This window comes from Rhineura floridana, chromosome 11 (genome assembly GCF_030035675.1).
Source record: "Rhineura floridana isolate rRhiFlo1 chromosome 11, rRhiFlo1.hap2, whole genome shotgun sequence".
Taxonomy (NCBI): Eukaryota; Metazoa; Chordata; class Lepidosauria; order Squamata; family Rhineuridae; genus Rhineura; species Rhineura floridana.
Genome location: NC_084490.1, coordinates 53,941,877 through 53,969,786, shown reverse-complemented (window position 1 = coordinate 53,969,786; position 27,910 = coordinate 53,941,877). Strand labels below are relative to the sequence as shown.

General features: G+C 44.2%; 1 protein-coding gene across 2 annotated transcripts in view; it reads left to right on the top strand.

The window, feature by feature from the left end:
* The first annotated feature begins 1,224 nt into the window (after positions 1-1,224).
* The window catches only part of EFCAB3 (EF-hand calcium binding domain 3), a 78,426-nt gene continuing 51,740 nt past the window's right edge, over positions 1,225-27,910 (top strand). The window contains exons 1-7 of one of the 2 annotated variants that reach the window (XM_061590901.1): positions 1,225-1,292; positions 11,136-11,204; positions 14,179-14,283; positions 16,303-16,371; positions 21,043-21,147; positions 23,675-23,743; positions 24,628-24,729. In XM_061590901.1, the coding sequence (XP_061446885.1) occupies positions 1,274-1,292; positions 11,136-11,204; positions 14,179-14,283; positions 16,303-16,371; positions 21,043-21,147; positions 23,675-23,743; positions 24,628-24,729 (538 nt within the window). In that variant the 5' untranslated portion in view covers positions 1,225-1,273. The remainder of the gene's footprint in view (positions 1,293-11,135; positions 11,205-14,178; positions 14,284-16,302; positions 16,372-21,042; positions 21,148-23,674; positions 23,744-24,627; positions 24,730-27,910) is intronic. The other variant, XM_061590902.1, reaches the window with a different exon arrangement.

Below are 27,910 nucleotides of genomic sequence, written 5' to 3'. Positions count from 1 at the left end.
CCCTTCCCTTTCCAAATAGCATTGCCTCTATTTCCAGTTCCTTTCCCTTCAAATTGCACAAGGAAGATCATATTTGGAAGCACAGTGAAGGAAACAAGTATTTAACCTTTTTTCCCTACACACCATGGTCCCAATGAAGATTGTCTCACCTCCCCAACAGGATATTATTTGAAATATAGAAGTCTGGAAGCAGAATTACTATTCCATTCTTAGCTTAAAGCAGAACAGCAACAATGGGTTGCAGCCAAATCATCTGTGTCAGGAAGCATTCTTTCACAGTGTTTAGATTTTCCTCTCCATTCTAGTTTTTTCCCCACTAAGTGAGAGCCAAATTATTGATCTGGTTTGTACTCAATACTAAACAGTGGTTTATTATAGAACTTACAAGATCTGAACAGGGTGGTTCACGACAGATGCTATTGGAGGTCGCTGATTCATAGGGTAGCCATAAGCCATAATCGACTTGAAGGCACATAACAAAAATATAATATCATCTCATACACCCAACTGATCACTGCACTCTGCAAGAGAGGGCATCCTGCAGATAGCATTTTATTGGGGGATTCTGCATGATGTTGGAATTGAGCCTTTTGTGTGGCAGCATCTACACTTTGAAACTCCCTTCTGTTACATATCAGACAGGTGTTTTGTTGTCTAAAGACTTTCCTCTTTCAACAAGACTTCTAAGTGGAGATTTTATACCAGTTGGTATTTGTATTAGATTTGAAATTGTTTCAATATATACAATTCTTTCATTTTACTTTTTATTGTTTTGTGAAATTGCTTACAAATGCTTCATAGGAAGCAGTTCACAAATGAAATTAATAACCTTGTCCAGCAGCATAACTAAGGTTTGTTTACTGCCAGCAAATCATGGTCTGAAACCCAAGGTTTGTTGCTGTCTTATAAACCTTAGTTTGATTTAATTATGGCTTGGCATTGCATGTGAGCCCAGCACCCTTCCTTAACCGTGATTTATTAGACCACTCCACCCCAGATGCTCACCAAACTACAAAGGCATGAGGCAAGAAGAGCCGGAAAACAAAATAAACACTGGAAAAACAAGCCACAGCTTGTTCATTTGTCAGACAACTTCCGGCTTAAGCCCTGGATTAGTGTTTTGTGCAAACCAGGGCATTGCCTTGTCTATCTCTCTCTCTAACATCATTTTCTCTTTTGGCCTCAAGAAGAGAGGATTGCTATCCAGGACCTCAGATCTGTTCTGGCCAGCAAGGGCATCTATTTGAATGACAAGGAGCTCCAGGAAGCCTTGATGCATGTAGAAGTGAATGGTTAGTATTTATTATTCAAATGTATATTCCACTTTTCCACACAGTGGTGCCCAAAGCAACTAACAATAAATAAAGTAATCGCATAAAATATAAAACAATATATAAAATATCTGATGCCCAAACTGGGGGGCTGCATTCTGAGAGAAATGACCCTATTAAAAAGCTTCCAAAATAATTTACATCCAAGAATTAAGTGCTCCTTCATTGCAGGTTTATTCTTTCAGTGCCAGATGGCAAAGAAAATCATTACACAGTAATAAGCCCCAGTGGGTCTCTAAAACCAGAAATAACCCCTTCCAGGAAAAAAACAGTTGGTGTGCCATGGTTTAGAACAGTGTTGGCTGGTGCACACTGGACCTGGTGGAGCTGCAAGGAGGTCACAGAAGCATGGCCAAGTTGTTCTGGTTTTTTCTCCTCCCTTGCAAAGATACTGTGGATACTTAAGCACTGAGTTGTATAAATACTTAGCACATAACTAAACTGAGAAGTGTCATTGGTTCAGAAGGGACCCCTGCTGTCGCAGTTGCTTCTTTCATGGATGCCAGTGAGGTCTCCACGTGGGTTATAGTCCCCAATCAGCTCGAGACAGGAACCTGTCATAATTTTTTTCTGGCTCCTCCCCCTGTTACTGAGGTGATGCCAGTTCTGTTCCTGTCTCAGCTCGGGCAACAACCTTCGGCTGTTTTTCTCTCATCCTGTAGACTATCAGCCTTCGGCTCCTCCATTCTTCCTTCGTTCTTTCTATACTTCTTATTCCTTTATATATTTTGATTAATTAGTTACAAAAATAAATAAATAAATAAATAAATAAATAAATAAATATCTCTACTATCCTACTTCTTCTCTACCGTCTGAGATATGGATGCAGTACCATCTCCTCAAACCGCCAGGACAAAAACCCTTAGAGGAACAGGGCAGCACACAGTGGCTACTGTGGTCAGATCCCTGCAAAGCCATAAGGGGTCAGGGCAGCACTCAGCTTCTGCTGCAGTCAGTCCCCGGCCGCCGTCTGTCCCGCACTCCAACAAAAAGAAGGGACACAAGAAATCGGGGCAGCACCCAGCTCCTGCTGCGGTCAGTTCCCTACAGATATTGGGCATGACGGAGACGACTCCAGCTGACGCGCAACATCCGGCAAGGGAGCATAGGCAAGAAGCCTTGCGTCAGAGCATGAATTTCGCCGCTACATCGCGGCACATTGGTAAAAGCGTCTCCGATTCGGACAATCGTGGCGGAGGCCTACTGCGCGAGATACGGTTTTCTGCCGCATCCAGCTCCCTCATGATTTTTCCCGCCGAAAATGCGGCGGTGGCCATTTTGAGTGGCACACAAGAGGTGCGCTCAATAGAGCCTGCAGTCCAGTGCCATCTGCTGGAGCAGCTGGACGACAGCAGATCGGAGGACGACGGAGCGACGGAAGCCCATGGGCGGTATGCCCCCCCCGTCTCTCCACCTCAACTCTCTCCCCAGCATATGCCAGCTCCCTTAATAACACCTTCAATGACGCTGGCACAGTTGCTTTCGCCTGAAGTAATCCGGCAACTTAAACAGGCACTCTTACAAGAGGTCCCACCACTTAATGTGATACCCCCCAGTGCCCCACAACGCCCTCAGACTTCGACAGTAGTCGTCCCCCCATGTAAGAGATCATGCCAGGTTCTCAGACAGTCCTCCCCCGACCTGACTTCCGTGGCTATGGGTAAGGGGTACTATGAGCAGGAGCACCAGGATGCCCTATCAGAAATCGGTTCTACGAGGTCCATAGATGACAGAGACTGGACCGATTCCTCAGAAACTGAGGCTCAGACCTCGGTCAGATTATTTTTGGAGGTTCATTTTGAACCATTGTTAAAAAAGGTGATCGCTTCCCTGGAGCTGACTGCTCCTTCTGAGGAACAACCTACCTCCTCCAGGCCAGCTATGGTGCTGCCTACTGTTAAGACTGGGCCTAAGGGCGTTCCGTGCCCACCTATGCTGTTGGCTAATATCCAACAGGAGTGGGAACTACCGCTACACCCCAAAAGAGGGACTAATTGGGCTAATAGACTATATACCCTAGAACCTAGTGTCATGGAACAGTTGCGAGCCCCAGACGTAGATGGGCCTATTACTGCGCTCCTGTCACATTCCATCTTGCCTCGGGATGGGGATGCTCATCTCAAAGATCCGATCCAACGTAAATCAGAGCTGGCACTTAAGAGGGTGCATGAGGCGACGGCTATGTCCATAAGAGCCTCTGTGGCAGCTTCAGTATTCTCTAGGGCATCGCTGCTGTGGATTGAGGACCTAGCCCAAAATCAAGACCTGGAGGTCCCCAGGTTACAAAAGTCCATTCTAAAACTCTCACGCTGCATGGCCTTCATAGCAGACGCTACCATGGATTCCTCACAATTTGCAGCCAGGGCTATGGCCACAGCAGTGGTAGCCAGGCGCCTTGTATGGCTTTCGCACTGGGATGCAGACAATGCATCCAGATTTAATCTAGCCACGGCTAAATATACAGGTGGCAAATTATTTGGGGAAGGATAAAAAGAAAGTGATGCCCTCACAGGGCAAAGAGGAAAGAAAGCCATTCCGACGCTATACTCCCACTTTTCAGACGTGCTCCTTTCGTGGCTCAAGGCCCTTCTGCAGTAACAAACAGAGGGATTTTAGAGGATCCCGTTTTCCCTGGCAAAACCAGAAGCCTCCACAGAGATTCCACCAGAACAGACAGCAGTCCTACCAGACTAGACAGCAGCGTCAACCACAACAACGCTTTTGACTCTATACCCGTAGGCGGTCACCTCAATTACTTCCTAGACCAATGGCAGACAACAACAAAAGACAGATGGGTCCTGAGCATTATCAAAGACGGATACAGACTAGAGTTACACCAGTATCCACCCCCACGTTTCGTCTTCTCACACAGACCGACATCACTTCAAAAACACGGAACGTTCCTAGCAGAAATACAGCACCTTCTACAAATCTCGGCCATAGAACCCGTTCCGATAAAGGAACGGTTCTCAGGAGTATACTCCCTCTTCTTTTTGGTGGCAAAAAAGGACAGTTCGTTCAGGGGGGTGCTCGACCTCAGGTTCGTCAACCAGTTCCTGAAGCACAGGACCTTTCAGATGGAAACTATCGCCTCAATCAGAGAGGCACTCCATCCCCAGGACTATTTGGTATCAATAGACCTCAAAGAAGCCTACCTGCACATTCCAATACACCCCAGACACAGAAGGTTGCTCAGATTTACATACGACAAGAAACACTTTCAGTACAAAGCCCTACCATTTGGACTTGCCATGGCACCCAGAATCTTCACCAAGGTGCTGGCAGCAGCACTTTCCTGTCTGCATCTGGCAGGGGTGCATATATCCCCTTATCTGGACGACCTGCTCCTCAGGTCTCCGTCGTTTATCCAGGCAAACAAAGACTTAAATCTTACCTTCAATTTTCTACAACGCCACGGATTTTTAGTGAATGTTCAAAAGAGTCACCTCTGCCCCACGCAATCACTTATACACCTGGGCACGGCAATAGACACCATTGCACAAACTATAATGCTGGCACCACAGCGGATCCGGGCCATCACCGATCTAGCATGCTCCGGCATCAGACTTGATGCGCCTGGCAAAACTGCTCAAGATGATGGCATCAGCTATAGCAGTTACACCATGGGCCAGGCTTCATTCACGTTCTCTTCAACATCTTCTGATCAAATTCCAGAGAGACATTGCCTCGAGGCGACACTGCAAGATTGCCTTACCACACGAAGTGCGTCAGTCACTCACCTGGTGGCATCAGGACTCCAATTTGTCCAGGGGGATCCCGATACAGGAGCCGCCTCGGGCAATAATCACTTCAGATGCCAGCCTCTGGGGCTGGGGGGCTCATTATATGGATCTCTTCGTACAGGGACGTTGGAGCCCACCAGAGGCAGCCAGGCCCATAAACTGGCTGGAACTGAGGGCAGCTCACCTGGCGCTGAAGCATTTCCTTCCCACTCTTCACTACCCCAACGTATTGATCAAAACAGACAACACGTCGACCAGATCATACATAATGAGACAAGGAGGGACCCGATCCAAACTCCTCAATGGAGAGGCGATATCCATGCTGTCCTGGGCGGAGCATCGCCTTTCATCAGTCACGGCGGAATACCTGCAGGGAGCAATGAACGATCGGGCAGATTGGCTCAGCAGATGTCAGATATTCCCAGGGGCATGGGCACTAAACAGAAGTGTCTTCCTGATGCTTTGGCAACACTTTGGAAAATTAGAAGTAGGCCTCTTTGCCTCGGACACAAACTATCAGATCCCACGATTTTTTACAAGATTCCACACGCGTGGGGCAGAACAGGTAAACGCACTGACGGCGAGTTGGCCACAGCTTTTACTGTATGCATTTCCACCAACTCCTCTCCTAGCCAGAGTCCTCAACAAGATCAGGAGGGAGGTGGCGCAGGTGGTCCTAATAGCACCATACTGGCCGAGAAGACCATGGTTTGCAGACCTAGTCCAGATGTCTGTCGACAACCCCCTCCCACTTCCAAATCGCTACGACCTGTTACATCAGGGACCGGTCCTTCACCCAGACCCAGCCTGGCTACAGCTAGTCGCCTGGAGGTTGAACGGAGCAGGCTGTTAGCATTACATATTCCACCTGACGCGGCAGCAACTATCCTGGCGTCACATAGACCCTCTACACTCAGGATATACCAATCCATTTGGGCAGCTTTCCTGCGTTGGTGTACAGCACACGACACCAATCCTATGATGGCATCTGCACCACACATCCTGCAGTTCCTCCAGGAAGGCCTTCACCAGGGTCTACGCCCTAACACCCTCAAGCGTCAGCTGTCAGCGCTTGCATCCGTTCTATCTTTAGACGAAGGGGTCTCTCTAGCGTCACATCCGCTGTTTTAGAGATTTCTAAGGGGGGCAACCGTTATCAGCCCTCCCGTAGTGCACAGATTTCCTTCATGGCACCTCCATACGGTATTAACTGCACTACAGAAACCTCCATTCGAACCTCTGCAGATGGTTCCTTTGAGAATACTCACCTTCAAAGTCACGTTCCTCATAGCAATCACGTCAGCACGCAGGATATCAGAGATTTAGGCTCTATCAGTCCTGAAACACCTCTGCACGTTCCATAGCAAGAGTTGTACTGCGGACCGGTCCGGGCTTCATACCAAAGGTCAGATCTCAGTTTCACCTGCAACAGGAGATTGTACTACCCACATTCTGCCCAGATCCTAAACATCCCACGGAAAGGGCATGGCACTCCCTCGATGCGAGGAGGGCGTTGAAGGTATACATCAATAGGACAGCTCAGTTCCGTCGATCGGAATCTCTGCTGGTATCATTCCATCCTCTGACTCTGGGCCACAAAGTGTCGAAATCAACTATAGTTAGATGGCTGAAGACATGCATCGGCTTAGCCTACAAATCACTTAGTAAACCCGTGCCACAGGGGATCATGGCGCATTCCACTAGAGCGGCAGCCACAACAGCAGCTTTTTCGGCTAATGCCCCATTGGAGGAAATCTGCAGGGCAGCAACTTGGGCCTCACCTTCGTCTTTTACCCAGCACTACAAAATGGACTTGTACGCATCTGCGGAGGCTGCATTCGGTCGTAGAGTTCTCCAGCAGGTCCTTACTCAATAGGCCCACCCTTGGCCGAGCTTTGGTACGTCCCACGTGGAGACCTCACTGGCATCCATGAAAGAAGGTACGGTTGGACTTACCGTGAACGGTGTTTCTTCATGGATGCCATGAGGTCTCCACGACCCTCCCTATGAGGGGCTGGGAAATCCATCTGCACTCTGTGCTATCTGATATTATTCTGCTTTGTTTATATCTTCTGATTTATTTCTTTCCATGTTACACTGAGGTGAAGTTCCGAGCTGGCCAAGAAAGAGAACTGGCATCACCTCAGTAACAGGGGGAGGAGCCAGGAAAAAATTATGACAGGTTCCTGTCTTGAGCTGATTGGGGACTATAACCCACGTGGAGACCTCATGGCATCCATGAAGAAACACCGTTCACGGTAAGTCCAACCGTACCTTCTCTGCTAGGAGCAAACTAGTATGGCCTCCACCTGCTCTGGTTCTCTCCTTATCCTCCTCCTTTGCAAAGAAACAGCTGACAGTTAAACATTGCACTTGTATAAAGAAAAAATAATCTGGTACACAACCAGGATATTCAGGCCCACAAAGATAGGATTTGCCAAGAACTTACATGCAAAGTCCAATGCAGGCCCAGAACCAGTGGACAGCCAGGTCAGGCACAGGCCTGAGGGCCCCTGTGGCTCAGAAGGGCCCCTGCCTAAATCTATAGGTTGTGGCTGGGAGGGTGGACCTCTGTGACCCATGGAAGTTTCCAGAGTGTAATTTGTGGCCTGGGATAAGGGATTGATGCCCCCAAGATGATGACAGGGATGTCAACCCCTTACCCCAGGCCACAAATGATGGCACTGGAATGGATCACAGAGCAGGAGCTCAGAGCTTGGAAAAGTTACTTTTTTGAACTAAAACTCCCATCAGCCCAATCCAGTGGCCATACTGGCTGGGGCTGATGGGAGTTGTAGTTCAAAAAAGTAACTTTTCCAAGCTCTGCAGGAGCTCCACCACCACCCGTTCCAGACAACACCCCCACCAGCACAGCTGGTGCAGGCTTAAATAGCCCCATCCACCCCGACTCCCGTGTTGCCACATCAGTGTGTGTGCACATAGCATGCTGGAGTTCGCACATATGCACTGACGTGATAATGCAGGAGACAGGGTAGCTGGGCCTATTTAAGCCCGCTCCAGCTGCATGGAGGGAGTGTTGGTTCCCAAGGACCATTCATGCCTGGCACCAGCCCTGGCCCAATGTGCAGCTGTGTGCTGGGACAGGCTTGCCTGGGTGGGGTGTGCAGGCACAGTGCAATCCATGCTGTCACACTACATAGAGGCTCTGCCCACTGAATTCTCATAAGAACATAAGAATAGCCTGCTGGATCAGGCCAATGGCCCATCTAGTCCAGCATCCTGTTCTCACAGCGGCCAATCAGTTGCCCCTGGATAACCCGCAAGCAGGACCTGAGTGCAAAGAGCACTCTCCTGCAGTTTCTAGCAACTGGTATTTGGAAGAATACTACCTCCACCTATGGAGGCAGGGTATAGCCATTATAGCTAGTAGCCATTGATAGCCTTTTCCTCCATTAATTTGTCTAATCCTCTAAAGCCATTGTTGGTGGCCATCATTGCCTCTTGTGGGAGTGAATTCCATAGTTTAACTATGTGCTGTATGAAGAAGCACTTTCTTTTGTCTGTCCTGAATTTTCCAACACTCATCTGAACCATCCTACTTTTTGTAATAGCATTCTTCTATTAGGTCTGTGACCGCACAATAAAGTATACTATACTATACTATACTATACTATACTATACTATACTATACTATACTATACTATACTATACTATAATAGCATTTTAAATTTGCCAAACTGTTTTATAGTCTTTATATCCTCACAACAACCCTGTAAAGTAGATCACATTGCAATTTTAGGAAAACAACAAAAATAACAGTATTAGCATATTTAAAACTAACACATCTATTATGGTATATAAGCTTTCTTCAGCTAGAGTCCACTTCACCAATTGCATCATTCTCTAATCCATGAAAGGTTATGTAATAATACATTTGCTAGCCTTTAAAGTGTTACTGGACTATTGTTTCATTTCTGCTGTAAGCTATATCTAGTTGGCTATCCCTCTGACTGAAGGGGGAAAAGGGTAAAGACAAGGCTCTCGAGAATTCCTTACTGTGAAGGAAACTGTTCAGGCAACATTCTATCCAATCAAAGTGTGACACAGCCTAAGGGGTTTAACTAGCACCATCAACCCCTCTGAGCCTTCACAACCCGCTCTCATAGACTTGAGCAAGGGGGGACATTATGAGGAACTGTAAGCCTCGACAATAAATGCAGAGTGCACCTGCAGAGTGCACCTGTCTCATCTATAAGGAATCTGTGTTTTTATTTAATAAGATGATTCCACAACAGTAACTTCAGCATGAAATATAAATTCTTCATTGTTCGTGATGCATGGAATCATTATTGTTCTTTTACCAGAGCAGAAAAAAATGCCAAGCAAAAAAGCCAGCCAGAAGCAAGTAGATCTAGGAGCAACAAATAATCACTGTATTGCAGTATGTGTATTATGTGTTGCAGTTCACCAGAGCCTAGAGCAGTTCCAGTCTAGGTTTTTTAAAAAAAAGTTCTAGAGAACAGGCCAAAGACCGCTGAAAAGAGAGATTCTGGGTGGAGTTTACTCATGCCTAATGTATCTTCCAGTTTGTTTTAAATAAAGTGGTTTGGTCCTCATCCACAGTGTAAAAAATAAATTTTACAATCATCACGGAATTGACAACACTGCAGTTCTGCACGCAGTCTGTCCAACAGCAGTACACTTACACAATAAATTATCCCAGGTCAAATCAAGCCCTCTCTCTCTCTCTCTCTCTCTCACACACACACACCTTCTCAGACTGTATGTTTATATGGCATTCCTATTTCAGAGCTATAGCCTTTAAGATACATCCCCCAAGAAGTTGTAATTGCTCCCAACAGTTTGCATAATTGGAATTAATGCTTTTCCTACTCCCCAGTCCCCTCTTCCCAAATCAAAACAGGAAAGCCCTCTACGTCTAATACAGGCAGTACACATCCCGGGCAAGGTAGCCAAGAGAACTGCTATTCCCATCATGCTTCTGTATCAACAAGTTGCCAGGCCCACAGCATCCATTGCTGGCCAAAAGAAATACATCCCCAGTATGTCTTTGAAGAAAATTTCCCTGCCCCAACTTTTCCCTTCCCTCCCAGCAAAAATATTCTTGAAGCTTTTTTTATTTCCATCAGCTTTGAAGGAAGGTAAAGTGCTCCATGATTGGCAAACACATTTTTAAAATAATAATTTAAGTCCTCCCAGTCCCCCATGTTTCATCCATAAAACAAAAATAGTATAAGTAAAAAAACCCTTTCATTTTACAAAGAAAAGTTTGTAACAAAAGTGTGTCCAGTAGTGCTCGCTCACACAAAACAACAGGTCAGTGAAAGAAAAGAAAATGAGCAAACAGCAAGGCTATTCAAGGAAGCAACCACTCTGACTCCCAGAACATACTATACCACTGTGTAGGTGGTCCTTCAGTGAAACACCTCTACATATGCTCAGAACATGTGAATGATTCGGATAGCTCTTCCATAGCCATAGCCCTGTTAATGGCCTTCTGTGGTTGTATGCTAATTCCTGTGTTCTGATTGGCTGAATTGCCATCAGGACAAAAGGGAAGAGGGGACTTGCAAAAGTGCCAGTTCTCAGGTAATTCAGGCCCTAGGAAATGACATTTTGCACATGGCTTTTCATACTGGAGAAGGATAGGAGTGACCTCCTGGCCATAACAATAGTTTGGATTGGGACTGGCTGAGTGGTGTAAAGAGCTGATTGGTCAGAGAATGGATTTCCTGATGTCATATCTAATTTGAGCCTTACTTTATGTTTAAGATGGTGGAACCCAAAGGGTGTTAGCTTCTAATCTTAAATCACAAAGGTTTGGGAAGAATGTGTATGTTTTCAAGTGTGGGCATTAAAGATTAACAGCAGCACTTTGAATGTAGCCAAGAAACTGGCAACTGGTAACCAGTGAATCTCCTTCAAAACCAGTGTAATATTCTCTAGCGGCCAGACAATTGCGATGCTTCAATGTTCTGGACCACCCAAAGTTTCCATGCTGTTTTCATGGGCAGCCTTATAAATCAGTACAGGGGCTGTGAGACCCATGGGTTGTTGTTTCTTTTTCTTTACCTTACAGCAGACGAAACAGTGAACCTCAGTGAATGCATCAAGGAAATTCAAGAACTCCAAGGGTTGTCACCAACTGGTGAGTTGAGAGCCTTAAAGCCAATCACACAAACAAGCCAATTCCGTTTGGGTGTCTAGAAATGCCAGTAAGTTACTCCTCTATATATGCCCTCTCCCTTGAAGGACACAGAGAGCTTAGTCATGTTGTACTCACTCTATTGCAGATTGTTGTTGTTATTATTATTATTAATCACTTGTTACCTGAAGGTCTCCAAGTGACTTACATTCTTGAAAACCAAAATAAATATGAAAGTGGAAATGGACTGCCTTCAAGTCTATTCTGACTTATGGCAACCCTGTGAATAGGGTTTTCATGGTAAGCGGTATTCAGAGATGGTATATATCATACCATTAAACAAATAATAAAAAAACACTCCCATACAGCCACAGACAGCTTTGGCAGCACACTGATGCAAACAATATCATCTTAGCTTATCAAATGCCTGGGGGGGGGGGAAGGTAAGTCTTTACCTGGTGCTAAAAAGATGTCAATGAAGGCACCAGGCTTTCCAGGTCCTCCAGCTGGCTAGGCTTGGCTACCTTTATCTGTGCTGTTCTCTACCTAACTTCCTTCCATTGTAAACTGATATACTCAGGGAAGCTTATCTGCCTCTCCTTTGATTTTTTTCTTCAACTGTCCGAGGAGAGAGAAGACATCTTTGTCTTTGCTCTCTCTGGGCATTGTGCTGCCAGTTTAGTTAGTTATAACTAGGTATGCCTTTCCTATCTACTATATATTTCTATAAATAAAGTAGCTTTTCTTATTTTACTAAGTCTTAAGTCTCAGTGATCTAAATGCAGGGTAAAAGCCTGCTACTTAGGTAAATACACACACTGGCATTCATGTAGCTCAGACACTGAGGATCTCTGCATGTTTACAAATTTCCATTACAAGAAAAGTGTGGAGAGATAGATGAGGGGAAAAGATTTTGATTCCCTTTATCTGTGCATCCCTGTAAGAGGTAAAGCCCCCCCTCCATAAAAAACCAATAACTCTGCCCCCATTATATTTTTTTGAACCTCAATGAATCCTGTCATGCCAGTTTGATCCCCTTAATTATTTTCCTGGGTCCCTGGTCATAGATAGTTAAAACTTTTGATATTTTCCCATCCCGGTGACCCGGTGATTTTTACAGCCCAGCTGTATCAGCTTACAGCAATTTGGCACCTCTTTATCAGCAAGAGGGGCCTGGTTCCGTCAAGGCCGTAAAAACTCCTACGGCTTGTTATGGGAAACCAGGAGGGATGGGGCCTGGTACTGTGGGAACATCGTTTCATCATTCCTGTGATAGAACTGCTAATTAGTTGATTGTCTCCAGCTGAGGCAGGGATTTTCTCTATAAGAGAAGGCCTCAGTCTCTGGGCTGTGTTCCACTTGTGGGCACCACCTTGCTTATGGTGATGCTCTGCGGTGGCTCCATTATACTTCCTGACTGGCCGTCCCTGAGGGGAAGGACGCTAACTACTGAGAAAGAGCTGAGGCTTTGTAAGTACAACCGAGGCAGTTAGCTTTATTATTTTCATTTTGTGCCAAGAACCTTTATATCCTGTTTGTTATATACCTTGCCCCTTTTGGGTGTTGGTTTTAGGATTTGATTTGCTGCTCCAAACTATTTGTATGTACCTTTTTATCTTTTGTACCCTTTATCCCTTTTTTTTATTTTCTTTCTTTTAATAAACTTTACTTATTTTAAAGCAACGTGTGTTTATTCCAGCGAAGGGGTTCAGTTACTAAGTTCAGTCCTGGCTGCTTGACCAAACTACCGTGTACTAGAGGAACGTTTTCACTTAAGATCTCTGAAGGGGCCAGGAGGGTATCAAGCCTCTGGTCCTGAGAGGTTTAGGTGTTCAGTGGGCTCTGGGGGTCCCTTCACCCCAGAGTAGTTAACCAATAGAAGGGTGGTGGCAGTACTACCGTGCAGGGTTGGTGTAAGCCTACACAGCCCTAGCAGACCAGGTTTGCTAGGATCAATTGCCCAAGGCTGGGGATTGATTCCTGGGACAGTAAAAGTAGGAGGAGTGGAACTCCCTGCTTTCACTACAAATCCCAGATACTGTCTACTACCCCGCAAGGTTCCAACCGATCACACAGCTATTCAATAGCTTTTCTGGCTGATTATGGTCTGCATAGATTGCTCTTTATTCGTTTCCTTTTCTGTGGTCCATCTCTCCTGTCTAGGAATCAACTCTGTCACTTTAACCCTTCCCTTTCTAAATAGCATTTTCTCTATATCCAGTTATTTCCTTTTTTTCCTTTCAAATTGCTTAGTGGAGGGATCATGATTAGAAGTACGGAGGGGAGGAGTATTTAACCCTTTTATCCAAACCATGGTTGCAATAAAAATTGCCCTGCCCTACCCTTCAGCCCCAATAGGATGTTGTCTGGATTATAGACATCTAAAAGCAGAATTACTATTTCACTACTGTCCTAAAGCAGCACAGCAATTATTGGTTGCTATATCAGGAAGCATCCATCCACTGTGGTATTCATATTTTCTCTCCATTCTGGTTCTTTCCCACTAAATGACAGCCAAATCATTGACCTGGTTTGTACTTAATGTTAAACTATGGTTTATTAAAACTATGGTTTAGCATTACATGTGAATACTGCAACTTAGCTATGGTTTGCAACTTTGCTATGGTTTGTTTACTGCCAACAAGCCACAATTTGAAACAATAATTTCTTGTTGACTTACAAATATTGTTATGTTTAACTATGGCTTGGTGTTGCATGTGAACCCAGCACTTTTCCATAACCATGGTTTATTAAACCATCCCATCACAAAGGCACAAGGCAAGAGTAGTTTGAAACCAATACAAACACTGGAGAAACAAATTATAGTTTGCTTGATGTTTGTGGCACAGCTCTTAGTTAACTCATGGCTTGCTAAACAAACCTTGCTTTAAACCATAGCTTGGTGTTATGTGAAAATCAAGACATTGCCTTGCCTAACTTTCCTCTCACTAACTCCATTTTTCCTTTTGGCCTCAAGAAGAGAGGATCACTGTTGAGGACCTGAGCACCGTTCTGGCAGGCAAAGGCATCTATCTGAGCGAAAAAGAGCTCCAGGAAACCTTGATACATGTAGAGGCAAGCGGTTAGTATTATTTAACTGTATATCCCACCTTTCACACAATGCTGCCCAAGCAATTACTAACAATCATAACAATCATACAAAATATAAAACACTATTAAAACTATCTGCTGCCCAAGTTGTAAGGTTGCCTTCTGAGAGGACTGACCCTGTGAAAGGGCTCCCAAGGTTATTTATATATACCGTAGTCTCCCACTGTAGAGTTTAATCTTATGACTAGAGGAGTGTTATGTTGAAGACAGTGGAACCCAAAGAAGTGTCAGCTTCTCATTTTAAATCACAAAGAATTGGGGAGGGTATGTATGTCCTTAGATTTAGACATTAAAAGTTAACATCAGCACCTTGAATTTAGCCTAGAAACTGGCAGCTGGTAACAAGTAGGGATATCAGAGAAACAAGAACAGAAATAGCAAATTTTTGCTTATTCATCCCTTGTCTAGAATGGAACTAAACACTAAAGTCAGGATCATTCAGACCATGGTATTCCTGATCTCTATGTATAGATGTGAAAGTTGGATGATGAAAAAAAGATAAGAGAAAAATCAATTCATTTGAAATGTGGTGTTGGAGGAAAGCTTTGCACATACCATGGACTGTGAAAAAGGCAGATAATTGGGTGTCAGAACAAATTAAATCAGAACTGTCACTAGAAGCTAAAATGATGAAACTGAGGTTATCATACTTTAAACACATCATGAGAAGACATGATTCATTAGAAAATATAATAATGCTGGGAAAAACAGAAGGGAGTAGAAAAAGAGGAAGGCCAAACAAGAGATGGATTGATTCCATAAAGGAAGCCACAGACCTGAACTTACAAGATCTGAACAGGGTGGTTCATGACAGATGCTACTGGTGGTAGCTGATTCATAGGGTCACCATAAGTCACAATCGACTTGAAGGCACATAACACTAGAATGGAAATCAATCCAGTGAATATGATTGGTATTCACTGTTGTTGTTGCTTTCAGTCCTCAAATGCTCCGTAATAGATTCTGTTTTCCCCCCATTTGCATTGTGTTTCCTTCATGATTTTATTTATTTATTAAAATTTATATACCATTTGATAGTAAAAAACCCTCTAAGCAGTTTACAAAAGACGTTAAAATTATTGATAAAATGGTTAAAACAAGTAATTAAAACCATTTTAAAACAAATTAAAAATAGCAACAGACATAAAAGATTAACACATCACTTCTATGCATCTGGATAAGCTTGCCTAAACAAAATTTTAAGCAGGCAGCTAAAATAATACAGCGAAGGTGCCTGCCTGATGTCAATTTGAAATGAATGAAGTGGGATAAGACTCCTCAAGACCATCTCAGGTGTTGAGATCAGCAGAGGGGGTCCTTTTGGGTAGTACCACCCTCAAAACCTCAGGGGGGTGGCCCAGGAGAGGGCATTCTCTGTGGCAGTCCCTAAGTTGTGGAATTTCTTTTCCACCGAGGTGTGTCCGGCAACCTCACTGTACAGCTTTAGGTGAATGCTGAAGATATTTACCCCGGCCTTTCACGCTTGAGACATATATTTTTAGGACCCAGACTATTTTGCAATTCTGGTTTTTTTAAATTGTTTTTAACTCTGTATTTTAAGGTTGTTGTAACCCAACCTGAGACCTGGGTGAAGAGGCAGACAATAAATGCTAATGCTAATAATAATAATGTAATGATAACAAATTTTATATATGTTTTGTAAGTATATGAAATTATAATTTTGCCACCATGGACAGTGACACAAATAACTTAGTTTTTAGTGGAAGACAGACTACAGCAAAATGGAAACAGTGCTGCCTGTACCAAATACAGGATGAAACAGAAAACAGTGCCTTCCTGCGTTCGTAGTAGCCAGTGAACCACTTTCAAAATCAGTGTAATATTCTCCAGTGGCCAGACCTGGATAACATCCATGCATGCATGTTCTGGGCCACCCAAAGTTTCTATGCTGTTTTCATGGGCAGCACTGTAAATCAGTACAGGGGCTGTGAGACCTGTGGATTATTGTTTCTTTTTCTTTACTTTACAGCAGACGGAACAGTGAACCTCAGTGAATGCATCAAGGAAATTCAAGAGCTCCGAGGGTTGTCACCAACTGGTGAGCTGAGAGCCTTAAAGCCAATCACACACACAAACAAATCAATTTCATTTGGATATCTAGAAATACCAGTAAGACACTCTCCCTTGAAGGCACAGGGAGTTCAGACCTGTTATACTCACTCTATTGCAAGAAAAGAATATAAGATGTGGTTCTCACTGGATATTTATTGTTTGATGACAGCAGTGTCAGGTAGTAGCCTTGCCAGTATGGAGGAGCCTTTGCAGGCAGAAGTTTCAGATCACTGTAGACGCAATTCTTCTCAATGGAATCAGTTCACACTTTCAAATATGAGCTAATGTGGGCTGAATAATGTTACATTATGGTTTATTTGTATGCTGCCTTTTGGCCAAAAAGCCCCCCCAAGGTGGCTCACAAAGAATACTCACAAATACAAAATACAAGTAAGAAAAGAACAATACGATTTACAAAAAATGTAAGACAACAAAATATTAACATTTTTAAAAAGCAACAACAAGAACTAAAAGCCAAATATATTAATTTTCCTGGTAAAGGGCAGTCCCCAGAAAGATATCAGAAAGAGCCAGGGTAAGGGGACAAGGCAGGTGGAGAAGTTTGACCCTTGATGGTCCCAGCACAGTCTCACTCCGGCAGCAATAATAAGCCATTCACATGCATATGTAAACTAGTTCTAACTGTGGGGATGTACGTTGTAATGCCTTTCTAGGTTGTGGAAAAGTAGACATGGTTGCAGTGCTGGAAGGAGACTCAAGGCCAAACTAGATGTGGCCAGGACAGCCACATTGGTGTTTTCATGTGACTGCACTGTGTATGTGTAGCACAGGATGTGTGTCTAATTTTAACATCAAAATGGCTGAGGAAAGCTGAGCCCATCTTTCCCATTCCATGTGTCCTTGCACTCTGGTGCTTGAACCCTGTCCTGTTCTGAGTGGGATTCACGAGGCTGAGACGCTGGTGCAATTAAATCTTGTTTTATTAAAGTAATGGATACATCAAAGGCGGTGCGCTTCATAGAAACCTCTAAGCTAGCTCACTAGAATTCCCTAACTGCACTCTAGACATGCTCTGCAATGTGTGAAGAAAGTTGACTCAGCAGCTCAAGCCACAGTCTTAAGTAGGGAAAGTTTTAGATTGTAATCTCTGATTCCTTCGCAAGTCCTGCCTCTGTCCCGTCCGCTCCTCGCGGCGTCGAGAGCGGGGTGACGGGGGGTGCTCTTCCAACGGCTTGTCCAAAAGAACCGTCTCCTTAGCAACCGGCTCGAGGTCATGGGGCGGTGACATGCTTGAAGCATCCCGAGAGCCGCTTGGTAAAGGGGGAGTCAACGCGCACTCTGAAACATCTTCCAACAGTTCATCCGACCTGTCTAGGGGCAGCGCGCTCTCCTCTTCGGAGACTGCACCATCCGTGGGAACTGGCCTGGACTCAACCTCACTCCCCCTCCCAAGGTCTTGCTGAGACTCAACAACTCCTGGGTCTTCCGCGCCTTCTGACAGCTGGGAAACCTGAAACTCATGTCTTCCCCCTCCTTGTAGTCAAAACTGCCTACAAAAATGTGTTTATTAGGAGAAATTTGCAATGAAGTGCTAGAGAGTTTTCATGAGGTGTTTTTTAAAAAAAATCACAAATTGCTGCAGAAATGTGAAGTGAATTTAAGACTGGAAACATGAGAAAATGAGAGAACTGAAATCAACAGCTCTTTCCATCCCTGTTTTATACTGAATACTCATAGTTCTTTTATCCCAATATAAATATAAACAAATCCTCTCCTTAACAACTCTGCTAACTCTTTTACATATGCTTTCACTATCTCTCTCATCTCATTCCATCTTTCTCTTTGTACATCACAGCCACTCTCCCCACTCCAACTCTCATTTTCCAACAGACATTCCCCACCTGTCATTCACTCTAACTCCACAACTCTGCATTCCACTCTATTGTCAATCATTCTCCCTCTTGCTCCTCTGTTACAGCACATTCGGAGAGGCAATTCAGTGCTTGAGTTACAAGGGGGCCACAGGGGGCTACCTCCTTTTTGTGGTCCCCCCCTTTACTACTGTTTGTGAAGGCACATTAGTGGGACTCAAGGGTTGGGGCTTGTGGATTTCATAAGGATCCCCATCTTTCCCCTTATCATTTGAGTACTGGGGCAACATGGATTGGGAAATGGAATGAGGTAGAAGGTTAAACCCCTCTTCCTCCAGCACAGTCCTGATCTGAATCATCCACCTATTTTACCATTTACTTTTCGGAGGGGAAATCAGACAGTTCAGTCATCATCAGTCTCCCCATGTCAGATCTAGTTTAGCTCTTGGTTTCAGAATTTTTGTTGTACTAACAAAAAAAAAATCTCTAAGCATGTGCAGAACACCTCTTGTTCTCCTTGGAATAGCCACAGTCTTTTCTATAACATTGTCCAAAAAGTCAGTCTCTCTGTCTGTCTGTCTCTCTCTCTCTCTCTCTCTCTCACTCACTCTCACTCTCTCTCTCTCTCTCTCTCTCTCTCTCTCACACACACACACACACACACACACACCCCTTTGCACTGTTCCTGTAGAAAGCAGTCACTTGATCCCTATCAATATGTTACTTGCTTGTGGGGAATTTTCTTGGTGACTATGGAGCAGGGCTTCACCAGTAGCCCTGTCTCTGGCGTCACAACTGCTTTCTGCAACAGCCAGTTACCTCTAGTGCACAGAGCCACTACATATGACCAAGTGCTCATATGTTGGGATTTCTTTGCAGACAACCATATACAACATGCAGTTGGGGGTAGGGCTAAAAGCACAGCCCTGCTCCACAGTCACCATTGAAATGCCTTACATGTAAGTAACACATGACCAAGGCTTTTGTCTTGGCCTAATCTACTTTATAGGATTAGAATGTGGGCAAAATGGGGGGTAAAATTGAAATGCTTCCTTTGAGTATTGTACAGTTGCATGTTAAGCAATATTGGCTGAAATTGGACAGACTTCTGACTTTGCAGGATCTAGTTTATCTTTTAACAAAATCCCAAAATCCACCAACGAGAGACTGGTGCAAAAGGCATATACTTAAACTTTAACAATTCTGAGCTGAGGAATTTGTTCTGAGTACAAGAACCAATCTGAGCTCCCAGTGCTTTCAGGCACTCTTCACCTGGGTACCTCTTTCCCAGCTTTCTTCATTTCAGTAGTATTTGGAGGGGGGCAGTCATTTTGCTGTTGTCATTAAACAATTGGGAATCATAAAACCTTGCCAATCTACTTCACATCAGCCAGAGATCTACCATTTGTGCCCAATCTTCCCCACACCGCCACCAAATTCTACACAACATTAAAGGAGAAGGAGCTCTGTCCTTTTTTTTTTTTTTACCCGGCCATCTTATGAACAGTGCTTTTAAAATAATAAGATCCATTTTCCCTTTCCTTTCCTATAAGGAACGTTTTTCCAAAATTTTAAGAAAAATCATAACAAGGAAGCTTTTGACCTGTAACCATCAGGGAGTGCTCTGCTTATCTCCAGTTTAAGGAACATAAACTCTGCTTCACAAGTAGCAGCTGTTTGCCAGGAAGAGCCAGAACTAGAATCAAATCTGTGCTCTGATACTCTTTTTCAATGAGGCGCTCAGGGTTAGAGAGAAAGAGAGAGATTTTCACAGGGTCACAATATCTACACAGGCCTCAGGATGGGATGACTCTACTTACCCAGATGGCCCAAGGATTTCCATTGACCTGGTAGGGCTATAAGAGTTTTTGGCCTGAGCAACATTTAGCCTTGTCCTTGTCTGCTAGTTGCCAGCTGCTACAGGTGTTGCCAGCATCTGAGCAGAGGTGCTCACAAAAGCAAGTCCCCTTGCTTGAATGCTGGGAAGCAAGATTAAAGAGAATACAGCCCTACTGTCACAATATTCTGTGAGTAGGGATGGACAAATCTATCAATTTTCAGTTCTTTTGGTTTCTTATTTTTCCAGTCTTGGATTCAATTTTCCACATTTCTGCACAATTTGCCATTTTTTTAAAAAAAATTAAAATCCTTCAGTGTTTTAAGTGCAAATTTAGTGCAAAAACACATTTTTGCCAAGCAGTTTTCCCTAATATAATGCATTTTGTGTATTATTTTCACAAATATATGTATTTATATGTATGCTTTACCCTAATATATGCATTTTTGTACACATTGCTTGGCTGACACTGTGCGCATAATTTCTTCTGGGACAAAGGCTCTCCATGATCTTTGTGGGACCTTCTCCCTGGTAGAAATTATGCACATAAATCCTGCTGGGGATTCTAGAACTGGTAGTTCTGCTTCCGGCAGGAAAATATGCTCTGCCAGGACATTCAGAGTCTCTCCATTGCATTCCCATGCTGTCCCTCAAGGTATGTTTCTGGCAAAGGGGAGATGGCAGTGGTGGAGGGCACTTCATCCCCCTCTGAACATTCACAAAATCTAGACCCCTTTAGAAGTGAGCAGTGGAGTGCTCATGCATCTCTACTGCCAGCCTGTGCCTGGTCCCCCATTGGCCTCAGGGACTTGTGCCTCCTCCTTTGCACCCTGCTGGCTCTGCAGTCCAGACTGCCTGTGGCCCAGCATCTTGACATCCAGATAACATTGTATTGAGGGGGCTCAGTCTTGTGATTTTGAGCAAGTTTTGCACAATTCTTTAGACATTTGACAAGCGGTTATTGCCAACACTGTTATCTTTTTTACAGAGAAAAGGGTTGATATCGATAGCTTAGATGAAATCTTGGATGAAATGGGTATCCATTTAACCAACAAGCAGAAGTACGAGGCATTGAAATATGCTGCAATTGATGGTTGGTTTCTTTTATCATATATAACTGGCCTTTGTTGAATGCTACAATAACTGGGTCTTTGTGTAATTCAGCAAGGCAATTCTGATCTTATGAAAGGTTGGGGGAATAGTCAGATTACTTGTGGTACAGCAGCTGCTCAAGGCCATCTGCCAAAATGAACCTGATAAGGCAAGAAAAGGTAGGGAGGGGATAGCTGTATATGCATCCATCAAAATCTGCATTATATATCGTTTAATCCTCATGTATGAAAATTCAGTGGTAATGATAGCTTCTAGGGAGGAGCATGGAGACTTCCAACATAAAAACCCCACTCCAAAAAGTGAGTACTCTAAAACAGGAGTGGGGAACTTGTGGCCCTCCAGATGTTCCTGGGCTTCAACTCCCATCATCTCTGAGCATTGGCCAAGGTCAGTAGTGGCCACTAGGGCAATGCGGGTGGAGCTGCATTGCTGTTCCAGTTCCCCAACACTGTGGACTGCTGCTGCTTACTGAGAGGGGGAGGGGCAAGGTGTGGAGAGCTTGGTGTGGTGCAGCATGCAACAACAGACCCAATCCACCACCGCCACACACCACAACATACCAAGCTCCCCATACCTCCCACCTCACCTCCCCCTTTTGGTAAGTGGCAGTGATCCACGCTGTTGAGAAGCCAGGACAGCAATGCAGCCCTACCTGCACCAGCTACTACTAGCCATTGTGGCTACAACAGATAGGAGTTGTGGGCCACAGATTCCCCACTCTGCCAGCTCCAGGTAAAAGCTATGAAAGTCTGCAGAAGGCTCAAATTTGATTCATATTGCCAGAGTTGTTGATCTTCATCTATGCCAGCTCAAAAATGGGGGGGAAGGAGGACTTTCTTCTGCCTTTATCCCTCTGGTCAGCAACTAGTTTCCTTGGAAGGCTATTTTGAGGATGGAATAAGAAATGGAAGAGCCAACTCTACAACCCCTCCCACTCCAAGTGGCCTCTTGCTATTGATACCGCTTCCTATGTCTGGCCATCATGTTATGAGGAATCAAATATTTGGAATTTTTAATCTTTGATTCATCTCAGTGAACCAAAGTTTGGAAAGGCCTGCAACAGCAAAGATTCCTGGGAAACAGCCCCTCTGTGACCTCTGAGTACATATCTTGCAATGCCTGAAGGTACAGACTTCCTGACTCCCATGGAAATTTGGATTTGTCACCCAGTAAGAATAGGCGCTCCTTTCAAACAAAGGAAATGCATATGATACTCTAGGCCATCACGAGGAAACAGAATAGCTCCTTTCAAACTAGGAGGTGTTGTGCATTTCTAAGCCTTTGGAGAAGACAGGATAAACTCCTGTCAAACAAAGAAACTGTTTTACACAAGGATTATGATAATCTTAACCTTGAGGAATCATCAGGAATCTACAGCAGGGAGATCACACCTATCATCCGGGAACTTATCAGGAAATGAGTTGGGTTCCCACCTTCCTGATCACATTTACATTGGGTTTACTTTGGGGTCAGTTTAGTTAGGAAAAGATATAAAACATGAGGAGTGAGAAGGGGAAGGCAGTTCCTCTTCTGGGGGCTTGCAACAACTGCTTTTCTTATCAATGCACGCTAGCATCTTTGGGACAATTTCAGAGCTATGGATTTGGGTGAGAACTTTCAAATCTGGCGCTGGTTACAAAGGGTGGAGCTTTTGCTCATTGGGCTAGATACGAAAGGTCTCTCTCAGTTTTAGGCTTGCAGTAACTCTCCAGGAAAGGTATATGCAACTATCTGGGCCTTTTTCTTTCCTTTTTTCATTCTGTGTGGGTGAGCTTAATGTGAAAGCTTTTATAGGGCTAGTCTCTTTGCTTTAGTCTATCCAGTGTTGCTGAATGAATGAATGAATGAATAATAGTTAGAAAACTACTCATTGTTAACTGCAATTGTATACTGCAATATTTTTCCTTGTTCCTTCTCTTAATAAAACCACTATTTTACTTTCAGTGTATGTGTTATTGGGTTAAGGGTAAAATTATACATGCTCTGGGGGTGACGTGCGGGCAACTCCAGCAAAAAGATCCTGCTGCTCTCTTTAGGGGACTTGGATTTCTAGTGAGCTATGCTCATGAGGAAGTTCAAGGTCCTGTTGTAACAATCACAGACCTCTTTTGCCTCTAGATTGGCAACTTGTGGGATTCTTCAGAGGCATTCAGCTCAGGAGCTGCCGGTTGCTGACCCTCTACTCTGCTCTCTTTGATTTCTTGATCTTTTTTTTAAAAAACTAATTATTTTATGGGCCACTTTTGATTATGCATTTGCATGTTGACTTGTTTGTTCAGACAGATATTAAGACCTTTGGTACTAGTATCTGTGCCACAGGGTGATGGAAGCACATTAGGATCAATTTGTCTCATTCACATTGGCATGTTAAGAATGTGGGTTGAACTTAAAAGCTGTCTCTGTGCCAAAATGATGGTGGAATTATTTTTCTGGTTTCTGCTACCCCCACCTTCCTAACTACTTAGCACTTTCGTGTATTGTTCATTACTTCTTCTTGTTCCTTGCAGCTGATGGGATGGTGGACTTGGAACCATTTAAGAGAGGTGTACATTCCATCTTGACAAGCCAACAAACTGGTGAGCTCAACCATAACTTTGGAAGATGGATGATAACCGTACACTTGTGTTAAAAATGCTTATTAAAAATGCCAGAGTTTTCATCTGTGCATGTGGTCACAAATAATAAATAAGCAATATAGGACTCATCTGAAGTTCCAAGACCTCAAACTGAGGACTGGAAGTGGGACCCAGGTGCCTTAGGGCCAAATAACATTTTATGAAGAGTTCCTTGTAATTTCTCCCAAGCTTTTTATTTCTTCAAAGAGAAGAAACCATTGGAGGCTGCAATAAGGAGCAGCGAAATGGATGGATGAGGAGGTGTGCTTAACCATTTCCATGCCGGCTGTTTTTCTCTCTCAAATTCCTCCACCCCAAGCAACTGTTCTCACCACAAGGGAAAATATTACGGTGGCCAGATGCACCGTTAGTAGTGGTGTAGAAGAGGAAGTTTCAGGAAATGTAGTTTGCATGACCAGCTCCCACTGGGCCACCCACTCTGCACTTAGAGTTAAATGTTAAAGTGCCCTCATATGCTAGCTATGCAATTAAAGTAACATATAATTTGATCGTAAGATTTTCCATTGTGAATAGCTGGAGTGATCATACATACAAAATGTAGGCTTGAGAACTTTTATCATTCTTATTCCAGCCACTTTTGTTTGTAGAGTGCTTGTTACGTAGTGTTGATTTTATTTTTGTCACTTTATAATAAGACGTTCAGAAAGTCGCAATATAATAGAGTGGGGTGAGAGTAGGCATTGGAGAGGAAACATGGAAGATGCACTTGAATGGCAAAAGAATTAATGTGAAAAGATAACGTAGAAAATATCTTGAATTAGCTTTACACAATGAAACTGATGATCGTTAATTGCTACTCAATGTTCCCTCCCATTCTGCTCAAGGCAAAAAGGTAGATGTCAGCAAGTTGGATTCTATCCTGACTGGTATGGGGCTTCACTTAACCCAAGAGGAAGTGCAGGAAGCTCTCAAGCAGACACTTAATAGTGAGTGTGTGTCACGGGGTTCACCTTTTTCATTGGATCATATTCCTGGGAAGTCCTCACCAGCACTGATAGTTCACACCTGACATTCAAACTACATATTCCATGGGGTACCGCATTACTTTTATTCATGTTTTTCTTTTTTAACTCAAAGCTGAAGATGAATCTGAGTGGCAGAAGGGTGTGTGGAAGGAGGCTGGTTAGACCTCTCCCTCTGATCATTTTTTTCAACTTAAAATCATCCTCTCCAGGCTGCTTTTCATTGTAAAAAGGATCCTGATATCTTCAACATATATTTTTCCCATGCTTGAATAAGCAGCTTGGGAAGGGTAGTTTTGATTTATTTATTTATTTTCATGGGGGGAGGGACTAAAAATTAGCCACTTCCTGCCCATCCTTCTTCTACTCAGGATCTTTACAAACAAAGCTTTTAATGTGTAATCTCCATGCCTCCTTCATGAATGTTTGTCAGGTTCACACACTATCATCAGCATAAAACTGAAATTCTCCCATGTTTTCCCACTACTACCTCTGTTTTCCAGGGATAGAAATATGGTTTTGTCCATCTCTCATAATATTAGAACCGGGAGCCATCCAATAAGTGGTGGGAGGTTGACAACAGACAAAAAAAAACTACGTCACACAGCACATAGTTAAACTATGGAATTCACTCCCACAAGACACAGTGATGGCTACCAACTTGGATGGCTTCAAAAGAGGATTAGAGAAATTCATGGAAGACAAGGTTGTTAATGTCTACTGGCCACGACGGCTATGTTCTGCCTCCACTGTTAGAGGTAGTATGCAGGGGAAGATAGGAAAACAGGCAATTCAGACACAGTGTGCCGAGCTGTCCCTGGGGGAGCTGGATTACTTTTGGGGGATGCTACTTTCTCTATCACTTGCCTTGTATTTCCAGTTGCAAAGCCTTTTTGTCCTGCAAGTCAACTTCCCTTTAAAACAGATTTGCCTTTAATCTTTGTTAATTATTTTCTTGTTCTTAAAAACAAAACTGTCCTGCTTCTGGCTCTCCATCATCAGTCACTTATTTGACTGCTTACTAAATTTGTTTGGTCCTGGAATGAACTCTCTTCAATCCCAGCACTGAAATCTCCCATTGAAATTCAGAATTAAGCTTTGCTTGCTCTCTCTTTTATTTTTTAATTTTTGCACACTTCTGAACAGAATTGCACAAGACCTGTAATAATGAAAACAGTTTGGGGCTATTTAGTGCTCTGAGTTGAGGGGAGCGTGCATGTGCCAAGCTTTCTGTAACAATAACTCCTCTCACCCAGCCTTCTCTGTTGTCAGATCCCACCATGTTGTTGAGAGAGGGAAGGAGAATCAGAGCAGTCCTGAACCTCATCTTAGGGCATTTCCAGATTTGTGTGTGTTTGTTTTTTGCTTTTGCAGATGCATTCTGCAATATGTCATTGACACAATAATAGTGCATTAGTGAAGGATCATCCATGCACCATTCTGCTTTATTAGTTTTCCATAGGAGGAATGCCATCATGCTGGATTATAGCTCGTCCTATCGTCCGAAGGCAAGAATGTTTCTGAAGTCAAGACCAGGGCGTCAGGCCACTCCCACTCACCAGTTCATTCTTGCCTTCGTCCGTGCAAGATCTATAGCTAGATAAGTCTTTCGTTTCGTGTGATAGAGGGTGGAGTTTTGTGTGCGTTTGCCATCTCGTTCCTTCCCTCTGTCCTGTCCTTACCACTGTTTGTGTGTCAATTTCCTTGTTAATTTCTCCTCCTTGCTGGGTGTGTGTGTTTTATCCCCAGCAACAGAGACTGCGGCTGTGGTCTCTCGCCTCAGCGGCGGATGCGGCTTGGCCAGGAGCTGTGGCTGCAGCCTCCGACCCCCTTTTTTCTCTACCGATCCTCCCTTTGTGCCCTGACGATTGGGAGCCTGCTGTTGTGGCTCCTTTCGTCTTTGATTTTCTCCAGCCCTTTTTTGCCGTTTTTTCCCTTTGTGTCCTGACGATCGGGAGCCTGTGGCTGCGGCTCCCTTCGTCTTTGATTTTTATGGGCGGTGCTTTAGTTCCCCGTCTGGAGCCTGTGTCTGCGGCTCTTTGCCTTCCCCTTTTGGCGGCTCCTCTTGCTTGGGCTGCCTTGCTCCTCGTCCGCGGCGCTTTGTTTCTGCCCTAGACAGCCCTCTCAGCCCGCGGCTGCGCTTTGCCTGTTGGTCGATTTTTCTTCGGCTATGGGAGTTCACAGGCTGTACTGCCTCCTTTACGGAGTTTTTTCTAGCATTTTTCCACCAGCTGCGATTACGTTGTTCAGTCCCGCGGCCGTATTCTACCGTGGCGGCTCTCTCAATTTTTACAGTTAAAATTTCAGACGCCATTCTTTTCTGCCCGCCATTGCTAATTACGTTTTTTAACAGTTGTTGCTGGGCAAAATAAACGTCATTCTTGTTCGATTTTCCCGCTTTTTCTACGGGCGCCATTTTAATGGCCGTTTCTTCCCGTCCTCTCTGAGAGCCCATTAGCATTGCAATGGGGAGGGTTTTTCTCTCTCACGGGCTGGGGTTAGCGGGATCCAGTTTTTTGTCAAGCTCCCTGTGTATGTGCTGCAGATAGGAAGTACTTCACTAACCCAATCTCTGCGACTGACCCTGGCAACTATTGAGTTACTGCACTTATCTGCGCCAGTATAAAGACTCTTTTTGCTGCAACACTGCTGATACTTCACTGACTGTACACCAGGTCAACTGATAGTGTGTCGGACTGTTGACTCCATACAAAGCTATTTGGCTATGTATCCTCCAAAGCTTTTGATACTGTGCAATCTTGTGCAATATTACCTTTTACGCCAAGTGTACATTCTGCCCCATCGTGACAGTGTACCTACCATCAGCCAGTGCATTCTGCCCCAGTCGTGTGCCGTGTACTGTGCCTGTTCTAAGACTGTTCATAGTGTACATTCTGCCCCATCGTGGCAGTGTACTTTGCCATCTGCCAGTACATTCTGCCCCAGTCATGTGCCGTGTACTGCGCCTGCCCGGGTCTGTGCATTCTGCCCCAGTCGTGTGCCGTGCACTGCTACCCTTAATATCTATATGATGGCAGAACAGCCAGAGACAATCCAGGCAACCAAACCAAAACAACAGCCAGTGACAAACCAGATGACCAACCCTAAACCCCCTAAGGCGGTCAAACATAAGCACTCAAAAGCG